The sequence below is a fragment of the Eretmochelys imbricata genome, chromosome 4, assembly GCF_965152235.1.
Source record: "Eretmochelys imbricata isolate rEreImb1 chromosome 4, rEreImb1.hap1, whole genome shotgun sequence".
Lineage (NCBI taxonomy): Eukaryota > Metazoa > Chordata > Testudines > Cheloniidae > Eretmochelys > Eretmochelys imbricata.
Genome location: NC_135575.1, coordinates 12,214,149 through 12,236,957, shown reverse-complemented (window position 1 = coordinate 12,236,957; position 22,809 = coordinate 12,214,149). Strand labels below are relative to the sequence as shown.

The window sequence follows — 22,809 nt, the reverse complement described above, 5'->3', positions numbered from 1 at the left end:
AGTGTGACACGTCTTAGCAAGAAGGTGTCAGCTACCAGACTTGAGGTAAAATGTCAGTTTGCAGTCCTTTATTTCACATACATTCTTCACTTTATATTTGAGAAATGTTTACTCCATTGAGATCAATACAGGCCATGTGCTGTCAAGGAGAGAAGCAGTTGCCACTGAGTTTAATCTTATGTAATGTAAGAGTAGGTGAGAGTCCCTTCAATTACTTGAAATTAAATGCATGCCCCTTCCTTTTTCTGTTGTGAAGAGGTCATGTATTTTTAGCAGTGGAATAGCAAAGAAATTGTTTATAGTCCAGGAGAATAAAGGCCTGGAGTGTGTCTTGGTGATCTGTGTATGGATCTCTGAATTTCCATGGTCACTTCCACACAGAGGGGTAGGTATTCTCTGCAGCACTATCCTTTGCTCTGTGCACCAATTTCTACGTAGTAATACAGGTGGAAGAGTCATATTCCCTCACCTTGGGTCCTTTCCACTGCTGTTGGGCAGCCAGTGTTGGCATGGCACAGGCAGGAGCAGTAATGCTGTGGGAGAGGGGGACTAGCAGAGCTAAAAGTGCCTTTCAGTCTGGTGGGTTTTGGGGGTGGTGTTTCAGCCTTCAGTGTATACAGTCTGTTAACCTCTTCCACCAGAGGGAACCTTTCCAGAGGAGGGTGTGAGCCAGCCCATGTTCATGATTGCTGCATACCTGGGTTCTGATGATAGAACTTCATTTGTAGCAGAATAAAAACACATTCATAGGTCAAAAAACTCCATTAATTTTGAATATAAAGCAACAAATAACTTACCAACGAAGTGGGGAAAAACCTGAACACACTATTGGCGTTTTTGCAGAAAACCTCAATCTTAAACTGGAAAACCAACAGTAATGTCAATGTGGTCGAGGTTCAGCTATTTCTACGCAGCTCCATTTTTGGCTGGGAATTTCCTCGGTTTCCAAAAATGATGACAAAGTTTCAGTGATGGGACTAGCTTTCATGCTATGCACTGACTGAAGAAGTTGCAACTTATGCAGGGATAGATTCCACTTCTTCCCCAGACCACCCCAAAGCCTGCTGCTCTCCATATCAGAGATGCTGCAAACTTTGCTGTATTGGAGTTCAGAACTCTTTGCAATACCAATAACCTAGCCTCTCTTCCTGTCTCCCACCAAAAAACAGTCAAAGCTCTTAGTCCTTGCCAAAATCAGCAGAATAAAACATACTTGGAGTTACTAGGCCAAGATGTTGGGTTATTACTAACCAAATTTTTAAAATGTTTGAGATCTGAGATCACTGCCTTATTTTTTCTGAACCCATCTCTCCCAAGTTCCTTGTCTGGTTTGTCTCAAGCTTTCCAGAAAATTCTGCCCTAATGTAAGAACACATACGCCTGGACATAGAATTGGAGATATTAGGGAGGGGTTTGAAATTGGGCATACTGGAAGGTTAGCACCAATCTTAATTATGCCCCGCCATGCTGACACTCTGTCCCCTTTCTCTGACAGTGATTTCTATTGTTCCTATTAATATTAATGGAAGACCATACCAAATGTCTTCCGCCTACCAGTCTTAGCCCGCTGTAAGTCCTTTACTTGAATTGGCGTGCTGCTGAGTATATCAAATTTTATGTACCAGCTTTATCCCAAGAAATTCTGTAATTTGTAAAGTATTAAGTAACTCTGTCTTTGTGTTTACCCTAGGTTGCCCTGGAACTGATCAAAATTGTGGGTGAATATCCATTTGAAGCATATAAGAACTGTTTTTTAAATCTAGCCATTCCAATAATAGTGTTCACAGAAGCTGCTGAAGTAAGAAAAACAGAAATAAGGTAAGGAGCACAATGATGGTGTGTTGTCTAGGAACTTATGTTTGATATTTGAGAGGGGTGTACTGTTACATCAGGATCTGGAGACACGCAGTATGTATGGGAATTGGAGGGAACCCATACAACCTGGCTACGTGTTGTCTTTTGGTCCTCATACAACAACAATATGAAGAAACTACAGTTGGGTTCCAAGTAACTATGTTAATTTTGTACAGACATACAAGGCCTCGCTACCTACTACAGCTCTAGCTGGTTTCTAAACCACAGAACACAGTGAGCACTTGGAGGGGTAGTTTGCAATTCCTATCACTACACTAAGCATTACTAGTATTCTTAGATCTGGTGTGGCTGTTCTCAAATGTACAGTGCAAGGATTTGGAAAGCCAACATAAACATTCTGACCTATACAAACTGGAGACCAGATTTTCCAAAGTGCTCAGCCTTGTTCTCAATGGGAGCTGCTGATTATTGAACAATTTTGAACATCTGGTCCCTGCTTACTGCCTTTTTAACTATTATTTCAGTTAATAAATGTATTAGTCAAACATTGTTCAGTCTGCATAGTCTTTGGTTGCAAATATACATATCTATGCAGTATAAAACTACAAGTTTGCCAGTATCTTTCTTCACCTTATTTGTTTTACAGTAATATCTAGAGGCCTAATCTGGGTTCAGGGCTTCATTGTACTAAGTAATGTGTACATGCATACTGAGGGATGGTCTCTACTTCAGAGAACTTAGTCTAAATAGACAAGACAGACAAAGGGAGGGAGGGGAAATAGGGGCAGAGAGAGGAGGAAAGTTAAACAGTAGGTTAATAGCAGAGCTACTGATAATGACAATATCAGTTTCTGAAGAAAAGACTTTGAATCCACACTTCCAGAGTGCAAGATAAATGAATGTTTAGCACTCTGTTCTTTTTCAAACAGAAATGGAATATCATTTACAATCTGGGACAGGTGGACTATTTATGGGAAAGAAGATTTCACTCTGCTGGACTTCATAAATGCTGTCAGAGTAAGACTTCACTTACTGTAATGGTTTAGTAGAGGTTGTGGGGAAAATGGCTTCATTTTTTTCTGGCTTGTGTCAAGCTCCAATTAATGCCAAAATAATTTTTAGGAATAAGTGCATGTTTGTGTGGCCCCTGATCAGTGCTGTCAATTGAGTATATAAAACGATTCAATCAAATCAATTTCAATAAACCATTGGTCAATTTTATATTTAATGCATGGACATTTTTCTTATCTGGGATGTTGCTTTTTAGAAATGGTTCCATCATTTGGAACTAATTGTCTGTCTGTCTGCAGTCTGCTAAAATGTTTGCATTCCTGAATTGTAGGAGAAATACGGAATAGAGCCAACAATGGTTGTACAGGGCGTCAAAATGCTGTATGTTCCTGTAATGCCTGGACACATCAAAAGATTAAAGCTGACGTAAGTACTAATAAGGTGGTAAAAACGAACTGTGGCTCCAGGGATGTGACCTGGTACGTTAATGATTCTTTTTACTTGCTTAATGTGGCTGGCACCTAGATACCATGGTGATAGGCACAGCATAAATACATGAAAGCTCTTGATAGCTCCATTCCCTCAAGGGATTCTTGAGCAGCAACTTGGAGTTCTGTCACCCGTTCACCGTACGCTACGCTGTAACTCGAGCCAAAACTGCAGATGCAACTGCAGGGACGGCAGTACCACGAGCATCTCTGCTGACAGCTTCCCTACACCCTTCTCCACTCTGAACATGGCCTGCCAGTCACCCATATGTGGAATACACATAGGGACCATCACTCGAAGAAGAAATGGAGGTTACTTACTGTAACTGGAGGTTCTTTGAGATGGGTGGTCCCTATCTGTATTCCACTACCTGCCCTTCTTCCCTTCTGCTTTGGATACTGTTGGATTGTGCTAAGAGGAGGAACTGAAGAGGCATCAACCCGCACTGCCTCTTATACCTTTGGTCAGGAGCACAAGGGAAGCAACTGCGCATGTGCGCGTCAACGGATTCTGCTCTGGAAAATCTCTGGTCTTGGGCACATGGCATGCATGCGTACCCATGTGTAGAATACAGATAGGATCCACGCATCTTGAAGGACCTCCAGTTACAGTAAGTAGCCTCCATTTCCAGAGTACTGAGTGCTGGGAGCACAAAGCTGCAGTTTATAGCTGTTTATCATGTAGCTGGCTGCCAGCAGGCGTTTCCACAGTAAAAATGGAGTCCCCTCACATAAGTTTGGTTATATTTTATTCACCCTACAAAGTGGTTTTCTTTGGTCTCTTGAAGTTTAGTTTTTAGGTGCACTGGTGACTGTAGTGCATTTTGAGTGACCTTATAAACCCTGATCGGTTTTTATTTCCGAGGCGCTGCATATTTTCATTCTTGCTCTAAAAATAATTGCAACTACCCAATGGCTCAGATTCGCCAATGTAGGCGTTTGTGTCATGCCCTTGCATTCAGAATGATGCTCTGCTGCATCAGTTTGTCATTCTGTCTTATGAAACTTGCTTTTAAGGATGGCTGAGTGGCTCCATTGAATTTACTGTCCACCTCTTGTGGAAGGGTAAGACCCTTAATTGTTCAGGTGAGAAGAGACTTACGCTTTCAGTGGTTCTTGTAATGTAGCAAATTTCAAAAAGAGCAAACTTCAACTAGATTCCAAATGAAGACTGCAAAACTCATAGACTCTCACTGCAGAGCACTGATCTGCTATGCCATCTCAATCAAAATAGTCAAAATATTTTTGGGTAACTAGTAAATGTGTAATCTAACAGTGTTAATTGGCTCTTGCAGATCAGAACGTTCTTATAAGTTTTATTTAAGAATAAGATGCTGTACAATGAGGCCACTCTTCCAGGGTGGTACTTCAATAATAAAGCCGCATACGGGGCATGTTTTAGTGCTATCTACTGCAATAAGCCTACTAGCATTGCAGCTGATATTCAGCAAGGGCTCAATCCTGGCTCTTTGCCACCACCACTATCCAACTCCAAAATCCCTGACAATAGAAGGCCCAAACTGCAGCAGAACAGTCCCATTGCAAGCGGACCCTATAACTTCCTGCACGCAGAGCTCCATGATGGCTTTCTCCAGAGAACCATGGAAAGAGCCATTGTGGGTGGACAGTGGAGGTTTTGGAAATGTGACCATTGGATTTGTTCATACACAGTACAAATCCATTGGTCAAAACTGCATGTGGGGTGTACAAAGGGCCATGCCCATGACTACTGCCCATATGATCGGGGCAACAGCTCTTGCATGGATCTATCTGCCCTATTGGTGGATGATGGGGGAAAGAATTGTTGTTTTCCTCCAGACTCCCAGCCCTGCACAAAATCTTTTCTTTGCTTTTTATCACAAGCAACATAATCATTCAGAGGTTGACTGATCTCGGAGCAAAAGCAGAAATACACTAACTGAAATGTGACCTTCCACAACCAAGAGAGAGCAACTTTGGTATATCGCATTAATAGAAGTTTCATTGTCTTTAACCACACTTCTGATGGATTGCACTTCATTCCTGGAAGAGCTGTCAAAATAAAACAACTTCCCATAACACAGGATAGCTCAGCCCAGCCGGCTCTTTGCTTCTTTTCCTGCTCTTACAAAACTTGTCTTCCTTTCTTTGCAGGATGCAAAAGCTAGTGAAACCATCAGCTGATAAAAAATATGTGGATCTCACGGTGTCGTTTGCTCCAGAAACAGATGGAGATGAAGACTTGCCAGGGCCACCAGTGAGATACTACTTCATCCATGAAGACAATTGATGGTAATGCTACTAAAGTCGCTCTAGGACCATTTGCTTTGAAGGGAGTGTGCTGATTTCGGCTTAAATCAAATAATACATATTTCTTTGGTGAAGCCTTAATTAAATCAGGAACAGTCAAAGTCAGTGAATTGCACTGAAGAGGTCTGTCAAACTGGATTTACTGTTCACCTGTCCCTATTCTCTGCATACATCTGCCCGTTCATAAAGAGGACTGGAGGTTTGCTGAAATGGAATGTCATGTATAATGCGTACCACAAAGAAGAGATTTATATTAATTTATGGGGGAAGGGGGAAAATGGCAAACTTAGCATCTTATTTCAATATGCAAGATAAACGTTAAATGGGGGGGGAGCAAAAATTGGGGAAATTGTTTTATAACATGCTGGTCAATAATGTTTCATAATCCATTTCTTATGACTCTCTTCTAAAATTGGGGTGCCAACCACATAATCTGAGCACTAGGCCAAATTCATCCCAAGTGTAATTCTATTAAAAAAGCAAATGAATTTGCCTCACTTACATTGTCGGTGTTCTCTTCTGAGCCATTGCTATTACTGTATGTTGGAGCAGTTATTTTTAGGTCAGTCTGGATGTGGAAACGCAGGGGGCGGATTCTCAACTGGTGTAAATTGTCATAGCTCATTGAAATCAACCGAGTGATGACAATTGAGTTCTGCCCCAAATTTGCAGTTTGGGAACAGTGAAGTATGGAGAAAGCTGAATTTTGTTGGAGAGTTATGCCCTTATTCTCCCAATTAAGCTCTTCTGCTTGATGAAGAGGCAGGTAAAGTTGTGGCTTAAATTTTCTGCTTCCAAATTAAGAGCACAGTAGCAAATTGTTACCTTTTGAAGGGGGAGGGTCAAGAGGATATTCTGTGTATTTCATATCAAACATTTGGTTCTTGTTATCTCCTCTTGGTGCCGTAACTCTAGAAGGAAGCTTTATATAGCATATCTGTCTCTACAACACAAATCTGAGTTAATCTGAAAATTGAGTTTATATTGGCCTCAATCTATAATTTAGGTGTCTAAAGTCTGATAGATCTATTTAATTCAGTGGCAGTCAGGAAATCATTTTGGCAATTAGTAGAAAATGCTGGTGCAGTACGACAGCATCAGTGGCAGAATTCTTCAGCATCTACGCACTGGACAGGTGAGCTTGTGTGAATTGTTTCTCTGATTATGGAAAAACTAAAGCAAGTGAGATGGGAACAAAAATCTAATCTACTAACATCGCCCTAAACATTATTATTAGTTTTGCTTTGGAAATAGTTTGCATTTACTGTATCTCCTGCATATGATGCAAAACTTGTTCACCACTATAAAATCAGTGATGTCAATATATGATTCAGTTTATTAACCTTTAGGGATATTTTGGAGCCTAAAATATTGGATAATTGTGCTTGTTCTCATCCCCCCTTTCCTCCCAATTGGTTTATTCAAGAACAAAATATCCAGATGGTTCGGCATTTGGACACCAAATATGTATTGAATTTACAAGCTGGAATCCACTAAAATTATTCCAATATTTGGGAATAAGTCTTAAATGTAGTACCTCTTTTGTAAGGTGTATATATTTTTTACTCTCAACATAGTTTATAGATATTTTATAGTTTTAACAGATTGGTTTGAAACCCAGCTGGTTTATTTAACTTTTTTTTTTTTTTTTTTTACAACTTATTCTTTAAAAAAAAAAAAACACAAAAACCGAACATTCTGTAAAACAGGCAAAGAGATGGCATTCGTAGAGATGGCAAAGTGCATAATAATTGACATAGGGCAAAAGGCAGACAGGGAAGACTATTTGAGAGTAAATATCTGTTTCTGAGTACTGACTGAAATGTGTGTTCCCCCCCAGCAATAGCAGGGACTGTAAATCCCAATTGAAATCTGTGATATAGGTTTTATTTTTTATTTAAATGTTTGGGGCAAACGTAAAGCACTGTGAACTCTAAAAGTCAGGGGCTGGGAAACAATAAAATGTAATTTGAGTAACTAACTTCTTTGTTTATTTACTCAACATGAAAGCGGAGTCGGGTATGTTAGCTGGATGTTAATATCACATAGAACACCTTTGAAAATAAGGAGTCTATAAAAGTCTGTTAGTCTGGGTGCTTTCCTGACTTAGATCTGATGGTCTCTTCAGGGTTAAAAGTCAATATTCAAATGTAACATACCGAGTGGCCTTTATTAACAGCTTCCTATTTCCTGACAGCATGTAGTTACATGCTGTGTTGGCACTTGAAAACAGGGCTTGCTCCAGCATTGAACACTCATGCACTTTTGTGAACTCTCAATATACAGGTGGCGGGAATTGGGGGCCAAAATTAGCAAAACACAGAGACATCTCCACATCTCACAAATAGTGGGTGCCCTTTGGGTGCCTTCTGTGGATGATTTCTGCCTAGCTGAACCAATGTATTTACAGTAGTATATATGCTAGGTCACTGCGCATTCTCAGTTTGATGTGTATTTCTCTGGATTTGTCTGAACAGAGGTTGACAGGAGTAGGTTTTTATTACCAAATGTAAAGAGAACATAGCATGTGACAGAAATGTGTGTGGCCCTACTAGCCAGTAACAATTGCTGTTCATCTTTTCTCACATTAAAAATAACCTGAACTACTGACAAAGCGGATGAACATATTTTTAAATGGAGATGTCTGTAGTGATCTAACAGCTGCCAGGTGAGCACTGATTCATCTCAGTGATATATCAACCAGGAGCCCTAATTACAACATGAACCATGCTACTGCTAATCACTTCAGCAAAACCACAATTTGCACATGGAAAGTACAAGACACAAATGTAGTGAAGAAGAATAAAAATTCCCCATTATTTCAATTCACAGCAACGTGCAAATTTCAATTTGGGATATTGCAAACTGCTGCTAAGTGATGCTACTCAGAGAGATTACTTCAGCAGAATGGTCCTCCTCTGTATGCTCTGAAATAATCTGAAATGCTTTTTTTTTTTTTATAAACATGAAGTTGCTCTCTAATACTTTGGAAAAATCGCTGTTCAGCAAAAGGGATACAACAATGTACGGTGTGAAAAGCCGTGTGCTCTCCCTTATTTCTCCATTTGAGTAAGACTGAAGAGGTGGTGGGGAAAGCACCTACGAGAGATGAAGATTATTTCTGCCATGTTGAGGGCATACATCCACCTCTTTTTGCTCCATTTGCAGTTTTGGGCTACTACTGAGCTGCTATTAGATGCTCATAGCAGCAGTGACCACCATGGCTCTCTGAGCTACAGGTTGTTTCCATTTCTTGCAGAGTTAGGCACTGTCTATAGAAGCATGATCCATCACCACAAGATTTTGCTCTACAGCACGTTATCCCTTCAATCGATTCGGAACTCGAAGTTGGTGCAAAGTGCCTCAACTTCAACTTAAGTGGGGAAACTTCACTGATTGATTACCTGTTGATTTCTGAGTGGAGCTTACGGTGTTTAGTTCTGAACTATAAAGCTCTAAATGGACTGGCAGCTTCCTAGGTGAGGGACTGCTTTTCTCACCCGATATACAGTGCTGCTGCAGTTGCTATTTACTGCTCAAGCTGGACCTACTCAATTAATACAAGTGGGGTTGCAGTACTGGTGGAAGCAAATCCTTTGGGAGGGCCTCTGAATTTCAAAATTCATTTTCCTCTTCCTTGGGCCACAGTAGCCCAAGCCTAGACTTTATGGGACTCTCCGAAGATCCATTTCTTTTGGCAGGGTACGGGGAGGGAAGGGCTGAAATGGGTTGCCCTCCCTCCCTGCTTTTGAGGAATATAAGAACATAAAAACGGCCAAACTGGGTCAGACTAAAGGTCCATCTAGCCCAGTATCCTGTCTTCTGACAGTGGCCAATGCCAGGTGCCCCAGAGGGAATGAACAGAACAGGTCATCATCAAGTGATCCATCCACTGACACTCATTCCCAGCTTCTGGCAAACAAAGGTTAGGGACACCATCCCTGCCCATCCTAGCTAATAGCCATCGATGGACCTATCCTCCATGAATTTATCTAGTTCTTTTTTGAACCCTCTTACAGTTTTGGCCTTCACAACATCCTCTGGCAAAGAGTTCCACAGGTTGACTGTGTTGTGTGAAAAAATACTTCCTTTTGTTTGTTTTAAATCTGCCTATTTGGTGACCCCCCCCCCCCCCGCCCTAATGACTTACCTAGCAGCCTAAATTTGGCCTCCAGGACCTCTCACCTATCCTTCCCTATGTCATTGGTACCTACATGTACCACAACCACCAGCTCCTCCCCAGCACTACACATAAGTCTATCTCGATGTCTCAACCTTCACACCAGTCAGGCAAGTCACCATGCGGTTTTCGCGGTCATTGCAAATCCAGCGATCTATGTTTCTAATGATTGAATCCCCCATAACTATTACCTGTCTCTTCCTAATAACTGGGGTTCCTTCCCCTGGAGAGGTATCCTCAGTGCGAGAGGATACCACAACATCATCTAGAAGGAGGGTCCGAACCAATGTTCCCTCTAATTTTTGACAGGTCGTGTGCGCAAAAACTTTCTTCTGTGCAAATTTTTGTGCGTGCAGTATTTCGCCGTGTGCGCAGGGTTTAGGATCTGTGTGCGTGCACACAGCCTAGAGGGAACAGTGATCCCAGCTATGGGATCGTTTCCCTCTGCTCCAGTTGAATGTTCCCCTTCCCTGAGACTTTCATCCTCCTCAACAGCGCAGAGGCTGTCAGATGGGGGGTGGGACCGTTCTATTGTGTCCCAGAAAATCTCATAAGGCTGCTGAGACAAATGTGCTTAAAGCCATGGAGATGGACTTTGTTTTGTACAAACTGGAAGCCTCAGGAAACAGACATCCAATTTAATGTCCCGTAATTTATTCCACCAGCTTCTGAGATTTGTTGATACAAGATGAGACTGTACTACTAAATTTAGGCCCCACTGGGATTTCCTGGTTTAGAATGTGACTTTTTTCCCCAAGAAAACGTCTGTCCCTCCTACAGTCTTCACTTCAAAGGGGTTGATTTGCGCTTTGTCTGTCAGCCTCTTGTCTCTTCGCTCTTTCTTTCAGCTCTTTGCAAAGAGTTTCTGAAAGAATGGGAAAAACACTTGTTAACACTAGAGAGCAGAAGTGTCATGGCAGAGCCATTCCAGCTTCAGCAGCTTCCCAGCGGGGCTTGCGCTCTTCATTGTCACTACAACACGGTTTCTCAACTCTCACTCTGCTTATTCGCCTTATTTATATTGTAGGTAGAATCTACAGCCTCCACTGAGCTAGGCACTGTACGTGTACGTACACACTTTTTTCATTTTCCGTACTAATTTGCCATAAACACTCCCTCCCTTCTGTGCTGGGCTAGCCCTGACTCCTGTCTTAACTCAAGGCAATAGGAGAAGCTGGAGGGAGATGATTTAAATATTCAAGCTGTTAAACTGTCCTGGTGGGAGAAGAGCACTTCCAGCTCAAGTGCCGCCCTTGCCAGCAGTAGCAGAACTGGACTTTGTCTACTCTGTCCAGCATATTCAGAGGCCCTTTCACATTATCTACTGTAAATAAGTTTGTCCTAGGCCAGTAAGAGCACCTTCGATTATTGCAACAGTTTTTATAACTCTCTTGCTTTTCACCATTTTTTTTTCAATTTCTCTGAAAGTCCTTGAGTCATTTTCTCAGCACTGCACGGGTCTGGATTCCTCCTTCTACAGAGGAATCAACTGGATTACTTTAATTCATGGAAGCATTTCCCTTGGCTCTAGGTTTTGATAAAGTTTGTTCTTACAAAATCTAAGTTTGGGGGCAAATTTTAAGTCCGTATCCTCAAGCATAAGCAAGGTAAGTGTCCAATGGAGGTGGCTAGGAGTAAATATTGTGATTGGGGCCCTAATGTACCAGGTGCTGTACAAACAGAGCTCCAGGCCCTGAAGAACTTCAATCTAATGACATAAAGAGGATGACGATACACCATGCGAGCAAATCTGGTGAAGTGGCACAGGTTTGTCAATTCGAGGTGGTTTTTTTTAATGGGTCAGAGGAAGAGAATTGGAAAAGTGGAAGAGTCACAGCTTATCACCTGCCTGGCCATGATCAGAATGGTGGTTTTTGGAGGCATCGTGGCGAAGGTGAGGTTTAAAGAGGACATACAATTAGGAACTGTTCAGATTTTAAGAGTTTTGCCCATGCCATGCTGCTTTTGATACTGAGGTGTGCAGACTGATAGAGATGCTGCTGTAGCCCCCACTGCACGTGACTCTTCCCTCCCCAAAAAACTCACTTTCCCCTGACTTCAAACCTAACTTTCAAAGAGACAGAAGGCCCCCAAAGCTGTCCTGTCCTCACCATACATGTATCTGGCTACAGGATTCTCCTGAAGCGGTGCTGTTTCTGTCTCAGGCATAGGGCTCCTGAGAGGCTTGGCTCCGGGATGAGGGACAATCGCCGGGTGCATCTCTCTTGGAGCATGCTCTAAAGGAAGTCCAGCTGCAGAAAAAGGACAGAAGATTTAATGCTCCCCTGAAGAACCTAGCCCCATTTATTAAGAATAATGGTATGTCTACATAGCAAAGAAAACCCAATGACTGGCTGGTGCCAGTTGGCTTGGGCTGTGGGCCTTTTTCACTGCTGTGTAGACTTCTGGGCTCAGGCTGGAGCCCAAGCTCTGGGACCCTCCCAGCTCTGCTGAAAGAATAGGTGGCTTACTTCAGTTATTTTGTAATTAGAGTGATTTGATAGAATTAACTCCTCCTCTGTTTGTAACGTGAGATGTTTTTGTTCAAAATATTCAATCCATGTCTTATGCCCAAACGTTTCAGCCCATATGGCCTGCTTGCAAATTAGTTGCTGTGCTTACATGTAGAAACAAGCCGCATACCCGATTTGTTGTCATACGTGTGTGTGACAAATGGCTTCAAGCTCCCTTGAGTTTGATTCACAAAGTAATCAATGACATCATGAAGGCTCAGGAGCATAACCTAGGTAACAAAAAGGGGTGTGAAAAGTTACTGTGAGCCACGTTTTCAGTCTGAAATGTGTTAGCAGGTAGGTACATAAAGATATTGTCAAGTAGCTGAAACTGCAATGCACTGTGTTTTGAGAGCCACCTACTTACTATAAGTGCGGTGAAAATAGGAGCTTCCAGGAGCATGCAAATAGAAGGGCAAAATACTTGCTGAAAATCAGCATTGCATGTTAGGCACATTGTAGGAGCGGGCTCATGCACTGCACTGAGGGGGATGCACCGCAGGCTTGGGCCTTGAACAAGGCGGAAGCTTGGGCTTGCTTCCCAGAAACCCCTGCTGCTGCCTTTCTCTCCCTCAGTGCAAAGTGCAGCTCCAGCCAGGCTGGAAACAACCTGGTGTGGAGCTCCTTTTGGCCCCAAACAAAGGAAAGGTGCTAGTACAATACAGTGTGGGTTCCTCCCTTGTCTCAGCCCAGGCTTTACTTTGGGGACATGACACAAACCACTAGAAAAACACTTGTCTCTTGAGGTCCTGCCCCTCTTCAGCTCAAAGTTTTTCTAGACAGGCTATCGGATCCTACCGGGGGAATTTGGGTTGAGTGAGAGCGCCTGGATTTGGGCTTGGATTTTAATCTTGTTGTCAGACAGGGAGAAAATGAGCTGAAAGGTTTTAATAAAATGGCTCCACAGGATATTCCACCACCCCCATCATGGCACAGCTTCATTTTAGGATCCTCACCAAAGGCAGATGTTTGAATAGCAGGAGGAGATGCTAATACCCAAGAGATGCTTCCAGGACAACAGGGGAATGGAGAGCTGGCCTGAAGTTTTGTGGGGTCCAATGCAAAGTAGAACATGTGCTCCCTTTCCAGATTTGTCCCCCTAGGCTTGCACACCTATGACACCCTTGTCTGTGATCCCCAGAAGCTGCTGCAACCTCTGCCATTGCCAGTTTGTGAGGCTCCATGGCTTTACTATTTGTCTGGTGTTCAAAATAATTTTCATTAGTGTTTCACAGTGCTTTTTATCAGTTGATCTCAACGTGCTTTACATAGGAGATCACGCTTAGTATCCCCATTTTACAGGTGAGGAAACTGAGGCAGAAAGTGACCTAGCGGGCCTCTGGCGGAGCCAGGAATACAGCCCAGGTCTTCTGAGTCCTAGTCCAGTGCCCTCACCACAAGGCAACAGTGCCTCTCATTTGGTCTTTTGTTTTAGTTCAGCTTTTTAAACCAATTTCTGTACGTAACGTTTGGGCTCTCCTTCTGGGCACTTAGAGCAACCCACTGAACTAGTACCAGTTTATTTAACCATCTTTGGTTTAGACCTTTTCCGCTCTCCTTTCTGTACTAGGTCAGTAACATTTTCATTTGAGCTAACAGTCCCCACATCCAATTCCAGTTAAGCTGGGGCTATTCAGTGGCAGAGGCCTCAGAGAAAAGGAAACTTGTAGATTTCAGGAGACCGAGTTGCAGGGTGTGGTGTGGTAACACCCTTGAGTGCCCAGTCAAGGGCAACAGAGGTTACAATTTCCTACTTTGAGCAGTTCCACAAGGAAGCTGCCAGCATGAGCACAGAGATCTAACCAACCTGCAAATCCAAATGAAACCTTAATCATCCTGTAGTGCCATGGTAATTTTGGGCGAGCAGTCTGATTTCTCAAGTTTCGATTTCTAAATTGTGATGGAAGACCCGGCATTTCAGAACTAGATAGAAGAGAAGGGTGAGCCACCCGGGAGAAAGTTGCACCGATTTAATTTAAGGTGTGAGTTTCAACACATCTAGTTAAACTGGTAAAAAGAAAAAAGGCTGTATGGACACTTATTTCTGGGTAAACCAGGGTAATTTCAGTTTAGGTTAAACCTGTTCTTAATTGGTTTAACTGAAACAAGCCTGGCGAAAAGCCAAATAAGAGAGTCCACGCAGATTTTGCACTGTTTGATCTAAATTGGTTTTAATTCACACTTTTAGTTAAACTGGTACTGGTAAATGGGTACAACTCTGCATGTAGACAAGTTCAGATACGAGTTCAGTTTACAGGCTGGTCACAGACATAGAATTAACTTCTCAAAGGTATAATAACATGATCCAATTTTTAACTGAGTAATTAACCACTGGAAAAATTTACCAAGGGTTGTGGTGGATTCTTGGTCACTGACAATTTTTAAATCAAGATTGGATGTTTCTTTAAAAGTTCTGCCTTAGGAATTATTTTGCGGAAGTTCATTGGCCTGTGCTACACAGGTCAGACTAGATGATTACAATTGTCCCTTCTAGCCTTAGAATCTATGAATCAGACAAATCCCTGCTTTTTTTGTTCTACTTTTCCATACTCTTTCCAGCTTTCTAACACAGACCCAATATATGGTTTTATATCGCCAACAAGGAAACACCCACTTACTGGTCTTGCCAGTTCAACTGTGTAACCTTTGCCCATGTTCACCACTCTGTAGTGCTTTATGCATGGCCCACTGAAACAAAAAGAAAGTACAGTATTAATACACTGCTGTTAATAAAATAGTGTAAATGAAAATGAATGGTGATGGCTGCAAGTTTCCTATCTTTTATTTAAGATGTTCATTTGATGGAAAGTTTCAATACACTAATGTTATCAATCTCTTTTTGAAACAGTTCATTTAAAGGTGACCAGCTAAGGGGGAAAAATTGGTTTGTTTGCCTTTTTGCTGCTTTGTGATGTATCAAGAAGAAGCTGGAAAGGTATTTTTTAGGTCTTTGTTTTACTTTAGAAATACCAGGAATAGCAAGTTTTGTCTTCCTTGAGCATAACCTGGGATGCTGGAAACAGCAGCAGGGCCGAGGAGCGTGGGGTCTCTTGAAATAGTTTTCTGGTTCTAGGTGAAAATCTCATAGAAAGAATGCCAGAAACTTTACTGATTTCAGATTTCAGACTCAGTTATATAAATGTTCTACATCATGTTTCAAAACAGCACAGGAATTCCCTTGACCGGTGCAGAGGGGACCCTTCTGTGCACCCAGCTGCCAAAACCCTCTGTGTCATGGACCATCCCAATCTCCAACCACTGGCGCCAGAAGGACTGCAAAACTGTGTGTGTGGCGGGGGCAGCAACCAAACGGGCCAAATTTGAGTGATGGTGCAACCCTATGTACCAGGTCACAACACCCCTCACTCGAATTTGGCTTACCCACTCTTCTGTCATGCCAGTGGGGAAGGGCTCTGTTATAGTCAGTCAGCTTCAGACAGGGGCCAAGGTGGGAGGGTTTGGGCCCCGTCTCTACTGTGCTGAGTTCAGGTTCTCAAACATGGAGCCACATGGGTACCCCCCCCATTTAAAAATGGTGAGCAACGGCCATTTGCCCCCCACCCTCCCAAACCAGTGCCCATGTCACAACCCAAACCCTTCCTGGGACTTCTCTATGCTTTGGGGTCCTGACTGAAAGTCTGGTCCCCCTAGGGAAGGAGGCAGAAAAGGTTAGTCCCTGAGGTAAGTGAGGCCAGGAAGAGGAGAGCAAGAGTAGTGTGTTTGCTACCTACAGGCCCAGTACTTTGTTTTGGGTCTCAGCTGCCTCTGGTTCTGAAGCTCTCCAAACGCTGAAATGTAACAAGTCTTGTGTGGTTTGATGCTGAGTTCAGTTTTATTAGCCTTAACGCTGATCATTTGTTCTAGTGTTAGGTATGGCTCCAGAGTGTGCACGTTGGTTGGTGCTTGCTCTGGGGTTTGAAAGTCTAAGATTCCATGACGTAGGATACGACATTTGAAGGACCAGGCCCATGCCCTCCGCCTCATCAGGCCAGCACTCTTTGACTGATTTGTGTCTCTTTTGTCGTGTCAATCCTCTCCTCCTCCGTAAGCCAAATCACACTGTCTCTTGAGCCTATGCTCAATGCCTGAATTACCTTCTCCCCATTATTCTCACAATACGGGACAGATTTCACAAGCGATCCCTGGAAATTCTAAATTAGGCATCATAACGCAGTACATATCAATTAGCAGTTAGATAATATCTTGTGGATTCAACCTACTCTATCACCTGTCTGATAGTGACTGAGTAGTTCTTATTGTCACTACCAGGCCGCAGGATCAAGTTCCCCCAAGAAGGATTCGTCTCTAACATCTCAATCGCTTTTTGCCGTGACACTGCATAGAAGCACCTGCAAAGAAGGGAGGAGAGAAGCAGCGTGAACACACTGAGTTCCACTAGCAGAAGCCGATCGTTCTACAGTGGGCAAGTAGCATGAAGACTAGACCTGCCCTACCAGCCTATTCGTAGAGTATCCTGTACCTTAGGTATCTGGGGCTGCCATTTGCCTTTGTTGCTCCAAGAAGTTTCACACATGAAAAGGTCATTCCATAGAGTGATGCCACCGTATCAGCCAATTGGCAGAACTCCAGATAGCTATGATTCATCCCTTTCAGCGTGTGACACGGGGCACAGCTCAGAGGGTAGGCTGTGTAACCAACAAGGCTTAATACCCAAAGTAAAGCGAGTAACGTAAACTGACCCATTTTGCTCACCTTATATGGAATACTTTGAATATCCATCACCAGCAAATATATTACTTAGTACAGTATAATTTTCCTAGAAAGACAAACATGTGACAGTCTAAGGCATGGTTAAAAAAAATAAAGCTTCCACGAAAGCTGCATATGGCCCATTTGTACTTTCTCAAAACAAAACACATTGAAACAGCAAGGCCTAAAATCTCTGGTGAGTGGAGAGAGACAAGATGAGTGCAGTGAAACGCTGCTACAGTATCAGGAGTGACGGGGCTGAAATGCCAGAATTCTCCAGTGTTGGTAGAGTAATTTAAGTGATTACTCAATTACAGAGATGAGCCTGAACCAAACCCCTATATCCAAATAACCCAAACTCTGTGTACTGAAACCCACAGCTGAATCCAGAGCTAAACTTTGCAAATAATCCCTATCTCTACAATGGGCTAAAACAAAATCTCAGATCCAAACACCCCTGCCTGAATTTTGATGTGTTCAGAATCCGGATCCTGACATGGTGGCTTTGGCCCATCACCGTGGAAGAACCTGCAGTTTATCATGGCTCCTATTGTTTATCAGGGATTTTTTGAAGATAATGAGGTGATAGTTCCCGAAACCAAGAATGCACCCATCAAATACACACATACATACATATAAACATATGCTACAAGGAAACAAGCTAGCAACAGTTGTTCTCAGACCTCTGTGTCCCTCTTCTTTTTATGCAATAGGTATTTTCAAGCACTGCTTCAATAAACGAAAAGGGACAAGTGTAGTACAGTGTTCAATGGAAGAACAAATAATACATAAAATTCCATGCTACTCATGACAAAGTCAAACTTAGACCCCTTAATGTATAATGATTAAGGCTGTGAGTCTCTCACAGAGGTCACAGATTCTGGGACCTCCATGACTTCTGCAGCAGCTGGTGCAGCTGGCCCAGGGGCTGCCAACCGCTGCTGGGGCAATCTCGGGCCACCTCACCATGAACAGCAGCAAGGGTTTGGGAGTGGGAGGGGACTCAAGGGTGAGGACTCTGGGCAGCGCTTACCTTGGGTGGGGGGGCTCCCCAGAAGCTGTAACATGTCACTTCCTAGGCAGAGGCGTGGCCAGGCGGCTCTGTGCGCTGCGTCCACCTGCTGGCAATGCTCCCACAGCTCTCATTGGCTGTGGTTCCTGGCCAATGGGAGCTGCGGAGCGGGTGCTCGGGGTTGGGGCAGCATGCGAAGACACCCCTGGCTGTGCCTTTGTCTAGGGGCTGCAGGAACATGCTGGCCACTTCTGGGAGCTGCACAGAGCTGGGTAGGGAGCCTGCCAGCCCTCCCCGCAGCACCAGTGGGGGTCCTTGGCCACGCCCCCCAGAGCACCTGCCGCGCCCTTGAGCACCCATGGAGCCCCCAGACCACTCCCTTCCCCAGGGCACCCAAGTTTTAATCAGTTTTAATAGTACAAGTCATGGACTGGTTACGGACTATGAATTTTTGTTTACTCCCAGTGACTTGTCCATGACTTTTATTAAAAATACCTGTGACTAAAATGTAGTCTTAATAATGATTGATATAAATAATTGGTTTTGTTTGTAAGAAAAGCCATACTGGGTCAGACCAAAGATCCATCTAGCCCCGTATCGTGTCTTCCGACAGTGGCCAATGCCAGGTGCCCAGAGGGAATGAACAGAACAGGTAATCATCAAGTGATCCATCCTGTCACCCATTCCCAGCTTCTGACAAACAGAGGCTAGGGACATCATCCCTGTCCGTCCTGCGGTTGATGGACTGAACCTCCATGAACTTATCTAGTTCTTTTTTGATCCCTGTTAAAGTTCTGGCCTTCACAACATCCCCTGGCAAGGAGTTCCACAGGTTGACTGTGCGTTGGGTGAAAAAATACTTCCTTTTGTTTGTTTTAAATCCGCTGCCTGTTAATTTCATTTGGTGACCCCTAGTTCTTGTGTTATGAGAAGGAGTAAATAACACTCATTTTATTTCTCCACACCAGTCATGATTTTATAGACCTCTATCATATCCCCCCTTAGTCGTCTCTTTTCTAAGCTGAAAAGTCCCAGTTTTATTAATCTCTCCTCAAATAGCAGCCATTCAATACCCCTAATAAATTTTGTTGCCCTTTTCTGAACCTTTTCCAATTCCAATATATCTTTTTTGAGATGGGGCAACCAGATCTGCATGCAGTATTCAAGATGTGGGTGTACCATGAATTTATACAGCGGCAATAGGATATTTTCTGTCTTATTATCTATCCCTTTCTTAATGATTCCTAACATTCTGTTTGCTTTTTTGACTGCCACTGCACACTGTGTGGATGTTTTCAGAGAACTATCCACAATGACTCCAAGATCTCTTTCTTGAGTGGTAACAGCTAATTTAGACCCCATCATTTTACATGTCTAGTTGGGATTATGTTTTCAAATGTGCATTACTTTGCATTTATCAGCATTGAATTTCATCATCCATTTTGTTGCCCAGTCACCTAGTTTTGAGAGATCCTTTAATAGCTCTTCGCAGTCTGCCTGGGACTTAACTATCTTGAGTAGTTTTGTATCATCTGAAAAATTTGCCACCTCACTGTTCACCCCTTTTTCCAGATCATTTATGAATATGTTGAATAGATCTGGGCCCAGTATAGACCCCTGTATGCTTATATATAGGAAAATTAAAATGCTCTGAAAGAAAAGAGAAAATTCTGATCAGACTTGTATTGACATAGTTCAGTCTGAACTTACTCTGGCATAGTGTTCATTTTGTTAACGTAGTCTCCCTTGTTTGTCTTCTCCGTGCTCAAAGATGCACTGGGTGACTGTTCCATTGCAGTTCTCCTTTTCTTTTCTTTCTCTAGCACGTCATGCAGCTTAATAAGTTGTCCAGGTAGCAGTGATATACACACTGGAACTGACAACTGAGAATTAACAAAAAATAAAGTTGTAAAAGAAATGGAATGGGGAGAACAACGTTGGTGGCTGTTAACCGTGGTGAACCCCAACACCACCACCACACTCTACTAAAAGACAACTACAAAGCAGGTTTCAGAGTAACAGCCGTGTTAGTCTGTATTCGCAAAAAGAAAAGGAGTACTTGTGGCACCTTAGAGACTAACCAATTTATTTGAGCATGAGCTTTCGTGAGCTACAGCTCACTTCATCGGATGCATACCGTGGAAACTGCAGCAGACTTTATATACACACAGAGATCATGAAACAATACCTCCTCCCACCCCACTGTCCTGCTGGTAATAGCTTATCTAAAGTGATCATCAAGTTGGGCCATTTCCAGCACAAATCCAGGTTTTCTCACCCTCCACACCCCCACACACAAACTCACTCTCCTGCTGGTAATAGCCCATCCAAAGTGACAACTCTCTACATAATGTGCATGATAATCAAGGTGGGCCATTTCCTGCACAAATCCAGGTTCTCTCACCCCCTCACCCCCCTCCAAAAAACACACACACACAAACTCACTCTCCTGCTGGTAATAGCTCATCCAAAGTGACCACTCTCCCTACAATGTGCATGGTAATCAAGGTGGGCCATGTCCAGCACAAATCCAGGCTTTCTCACCCCCCCCCCCCCTTTTTCCCGGGGAGACACACACACACACAAACTCACTCTCCTGCTGGCAATAGCTCATCCAAACTGACCACTCTCCAAGTTTAACCAGAACGTCTGGGGGGGGGGGGGTAGGAAAAAACAAGGGGAAATAGGCTACCTTGCATAATGTCTTAGCCACTCCCAGTCTCTATTTAAGCCTAAATTAATAGTATCCAATTTGCAAATGAATTCCAATTCAGCAGTTTCTCGCTGGAGTCTGGATTTGAAGTTTTTTTGTTTTAAATAGCGACCTTCATGTCTGTGATTGCGTGACCAGAGAGATTGAAGTGTTCTCCGACTGGTTTATGAATGTTATAATTCTTGACATCTGATTTGTGTCCATTTATTCTTTTACGTAGAGACTGTCCAGTTTGACCAATGTAAATGGCAGAGGGGCATTGCTGGCACATGATGACATATATCACATTGGTGGATGTGCAGGTGAATGAGCCTCTGATAGTGTGGCTGATGTTATTAGGCCCTGTGATGGTGTCCCCTGAATAGATATGTGGGCACAGTTGGCAACGGGCTTTGTTGCAAGGATAAGTTCCTGGGTTAGTGGTTCTGTTGTGTGGTATGTGGTTGTTGGTGAGTATTTGCTTCAGGTTGCGGGGCTGTCTGTAGGCAAGGACTGGCCTGTCTCCCAAGATTTGTGAGCATGTTGGGTCATCCTTTAGGATAGGTTGTAGATCCTTAATAATGCGTTGGAGGGGTTTTAGTTGTGGGCTGAAGGTGATGGCTAGTGGCGTTCTGTTATTTTCTTTGTTAGGCCTGTCCTGTAGTAGGTAACTTCTGGGAACTCTTCTACAAAGCAGAAATCTTTTTTTAATGGCTGGATTTAGTAGATGAGCACTGGCTGGTAAATGGAACTGTCTTGTGTCCAAGTCTACCGTGGAATAAAAACTCCAAAGTGATTCTTAGCAAGTGTAGCTAGACGTTCGTAGCAGTGTTGGTGATGGTAATATAGTATCTAGGCCTGTTTATTAGCCTGAGATAGAATTTTGGGTTTTGTTTGCCCGTTTGACTTTTGATATTCTTATATCCTTACTAACGTGTGAACAAAGGCACTGTGTGTTGCATCTGCCCACAGCCAGCTGGGGTTTATAGCAAAATGAGAAAAGATAAGGAATAGAGTTAAAGTGTTGCTGGGTAGTGTGGGAGTTTAATAGATGAGCGTACACTTGAAAGCTGCCCAACTCCTCTCCCACGCCAAAGTCAAGCAACCAGGCGGGAGGGGTGAGGGAGTTGGGGGGAAGGTATAAGAAACATAAAAGCTAAAGAAATGGTGACCCTGGCTGAAACACAATCTCACTCCCTACCCGTCCCATGGGGTACAAAAGAGGTGGTACTAAAGCCCCCAGACTCAAGACCCTCCACAATGGAATATGACCATAAATTGTAAGGGGTGGTACCGGGGCGAGCACTACAGGTATAATTAACCCCACTAAAAAGGAGAAGGGGGGAAACAGGCAAGCTCTACTGGTGTAAAGAGCTGCGATATGCTTGCTTGTTAACCCCATTAAACATTGCATTACCTGCGCTTTGGACTCTGGTCTTCTGCTTTCCGTCTGCGTGATAAGAACCAAGAGAGGGCAGGGGAGTCTTAACAAGCAAATGCAGCTGTGGCCTGACTTTCTGAAATGCTGAGCACCCACAACGCCATTGATTTCAATGGGAATTGTGGATACTTAGCCCTTCTGAAAATCAGTCATATGGAGGGTGTCTACACTGTAATAAAAAACCCAGAGCACTGAGCCTCAGAGCCCAGGTCAATTGACTCGTGGTCACAGGACTGGGGCTGTGAGGCTAAAAACTGCAGTGTAGACATTCAGGCTTGGGCTGAAGCCTGGGCTCTGAGACCCTCCCCCCTCACGGGGTTCCTGAGCCCGGACTCCAGCCCAAATGTCTATACTGCTATGTTGAGCCCCGTGAGCTCAAATCAGCTGGCCTGGGCCAGCCATAGCCATGCCATGGATATTTTATTGCAGTGTCGATGAACCCTTAATGGCTGGCCTACATATGAAATTTGCACATTTAACTAAAATCAAGTTTTAAATCAATTTAATTAAGGCAATGTAAACTCCCATGTGGACATACTCAAATCAGTTTACAACTGGCTTAAATCACTAACCAATCATTATCCACCAATTTGGTCTTTTAAGCAAAACTGATATAAGCCAATTGTGAACAGACAGAAATATGTCCACATAGGGGTTT

General features: G+C 43.3%; 2 protein-coding genes across 4 annotated transcripts in view; one reads left to right on the top strand and one right to left on the bottom strand.

Annotated features, from left to right (window-relative positions):
• Positions 1-7,584, top strand: part of UBA6 (ubiquitin like modifier activating enzyme 6) — a 53,658-nt gene extending 46,074 nt beyond the window's left edge. For all 3 annotated transcript variants that reach the window (XM_077814835.1, XM_077814836.1, XM_077814838.1), the window contains 4 exons: positions 1,691-1,818; positions 2,745-2,832; positions 3,158-3,252; positions 5,448-7,584. In XM_077814835.1, the coding sequence (XP_077670961.1) occupies positions 1,691-1,818; positions 2,745-2,832; positions 3,158-3,252; positions 5,448-5,583 (447 nt within the window). In that variant the 3' untranslated portion in view covers positions 5,584-7,584. The remainder of the gene's footprint in view (positions 1-1,690; positions 1,819-2,744; positions 2,833-3,157; positions 3,253-5,447) is intronic.
• Positions 7,585-10,538: 2,954 nt separating this feature from the next.
• Positions 10,539-22,809, bottom strand: part of STAP1 (signal transducing adaptor family member 1) — a 29,267-nt gene continuing 16,996 nt past the window's right edge. Inside the window, exons 6-11 of the mRNA XM_077814320.1 lie at positions 19,729-19,901; positions 16,517-16,645; positions 14,915-14,984; positions 12,406-12,526; positions 11,895-12,035; positions 10,539-10,648 (exon numbers count right to left, since the gene is read on the bottom strand). Coding sequence (XP_077670446.1) covers positions 10,572-10,648; positions 11,895-12,035; positions 12,406-12,526; positions 14,915-14,984; positions 16,517-16,645; positions 19,729-19,901 — 711 coding nt within the window. The 3' untranslated portion in view covers positions 10,539-10,571. The remainder of the gene's footprint in view (positions 10,649-11,894; positions 12,036-12,405; positions 12,527-14,914; positions 14,985-16,516; positions 16,646-19,728; positions 19,902-22,809) is intronic.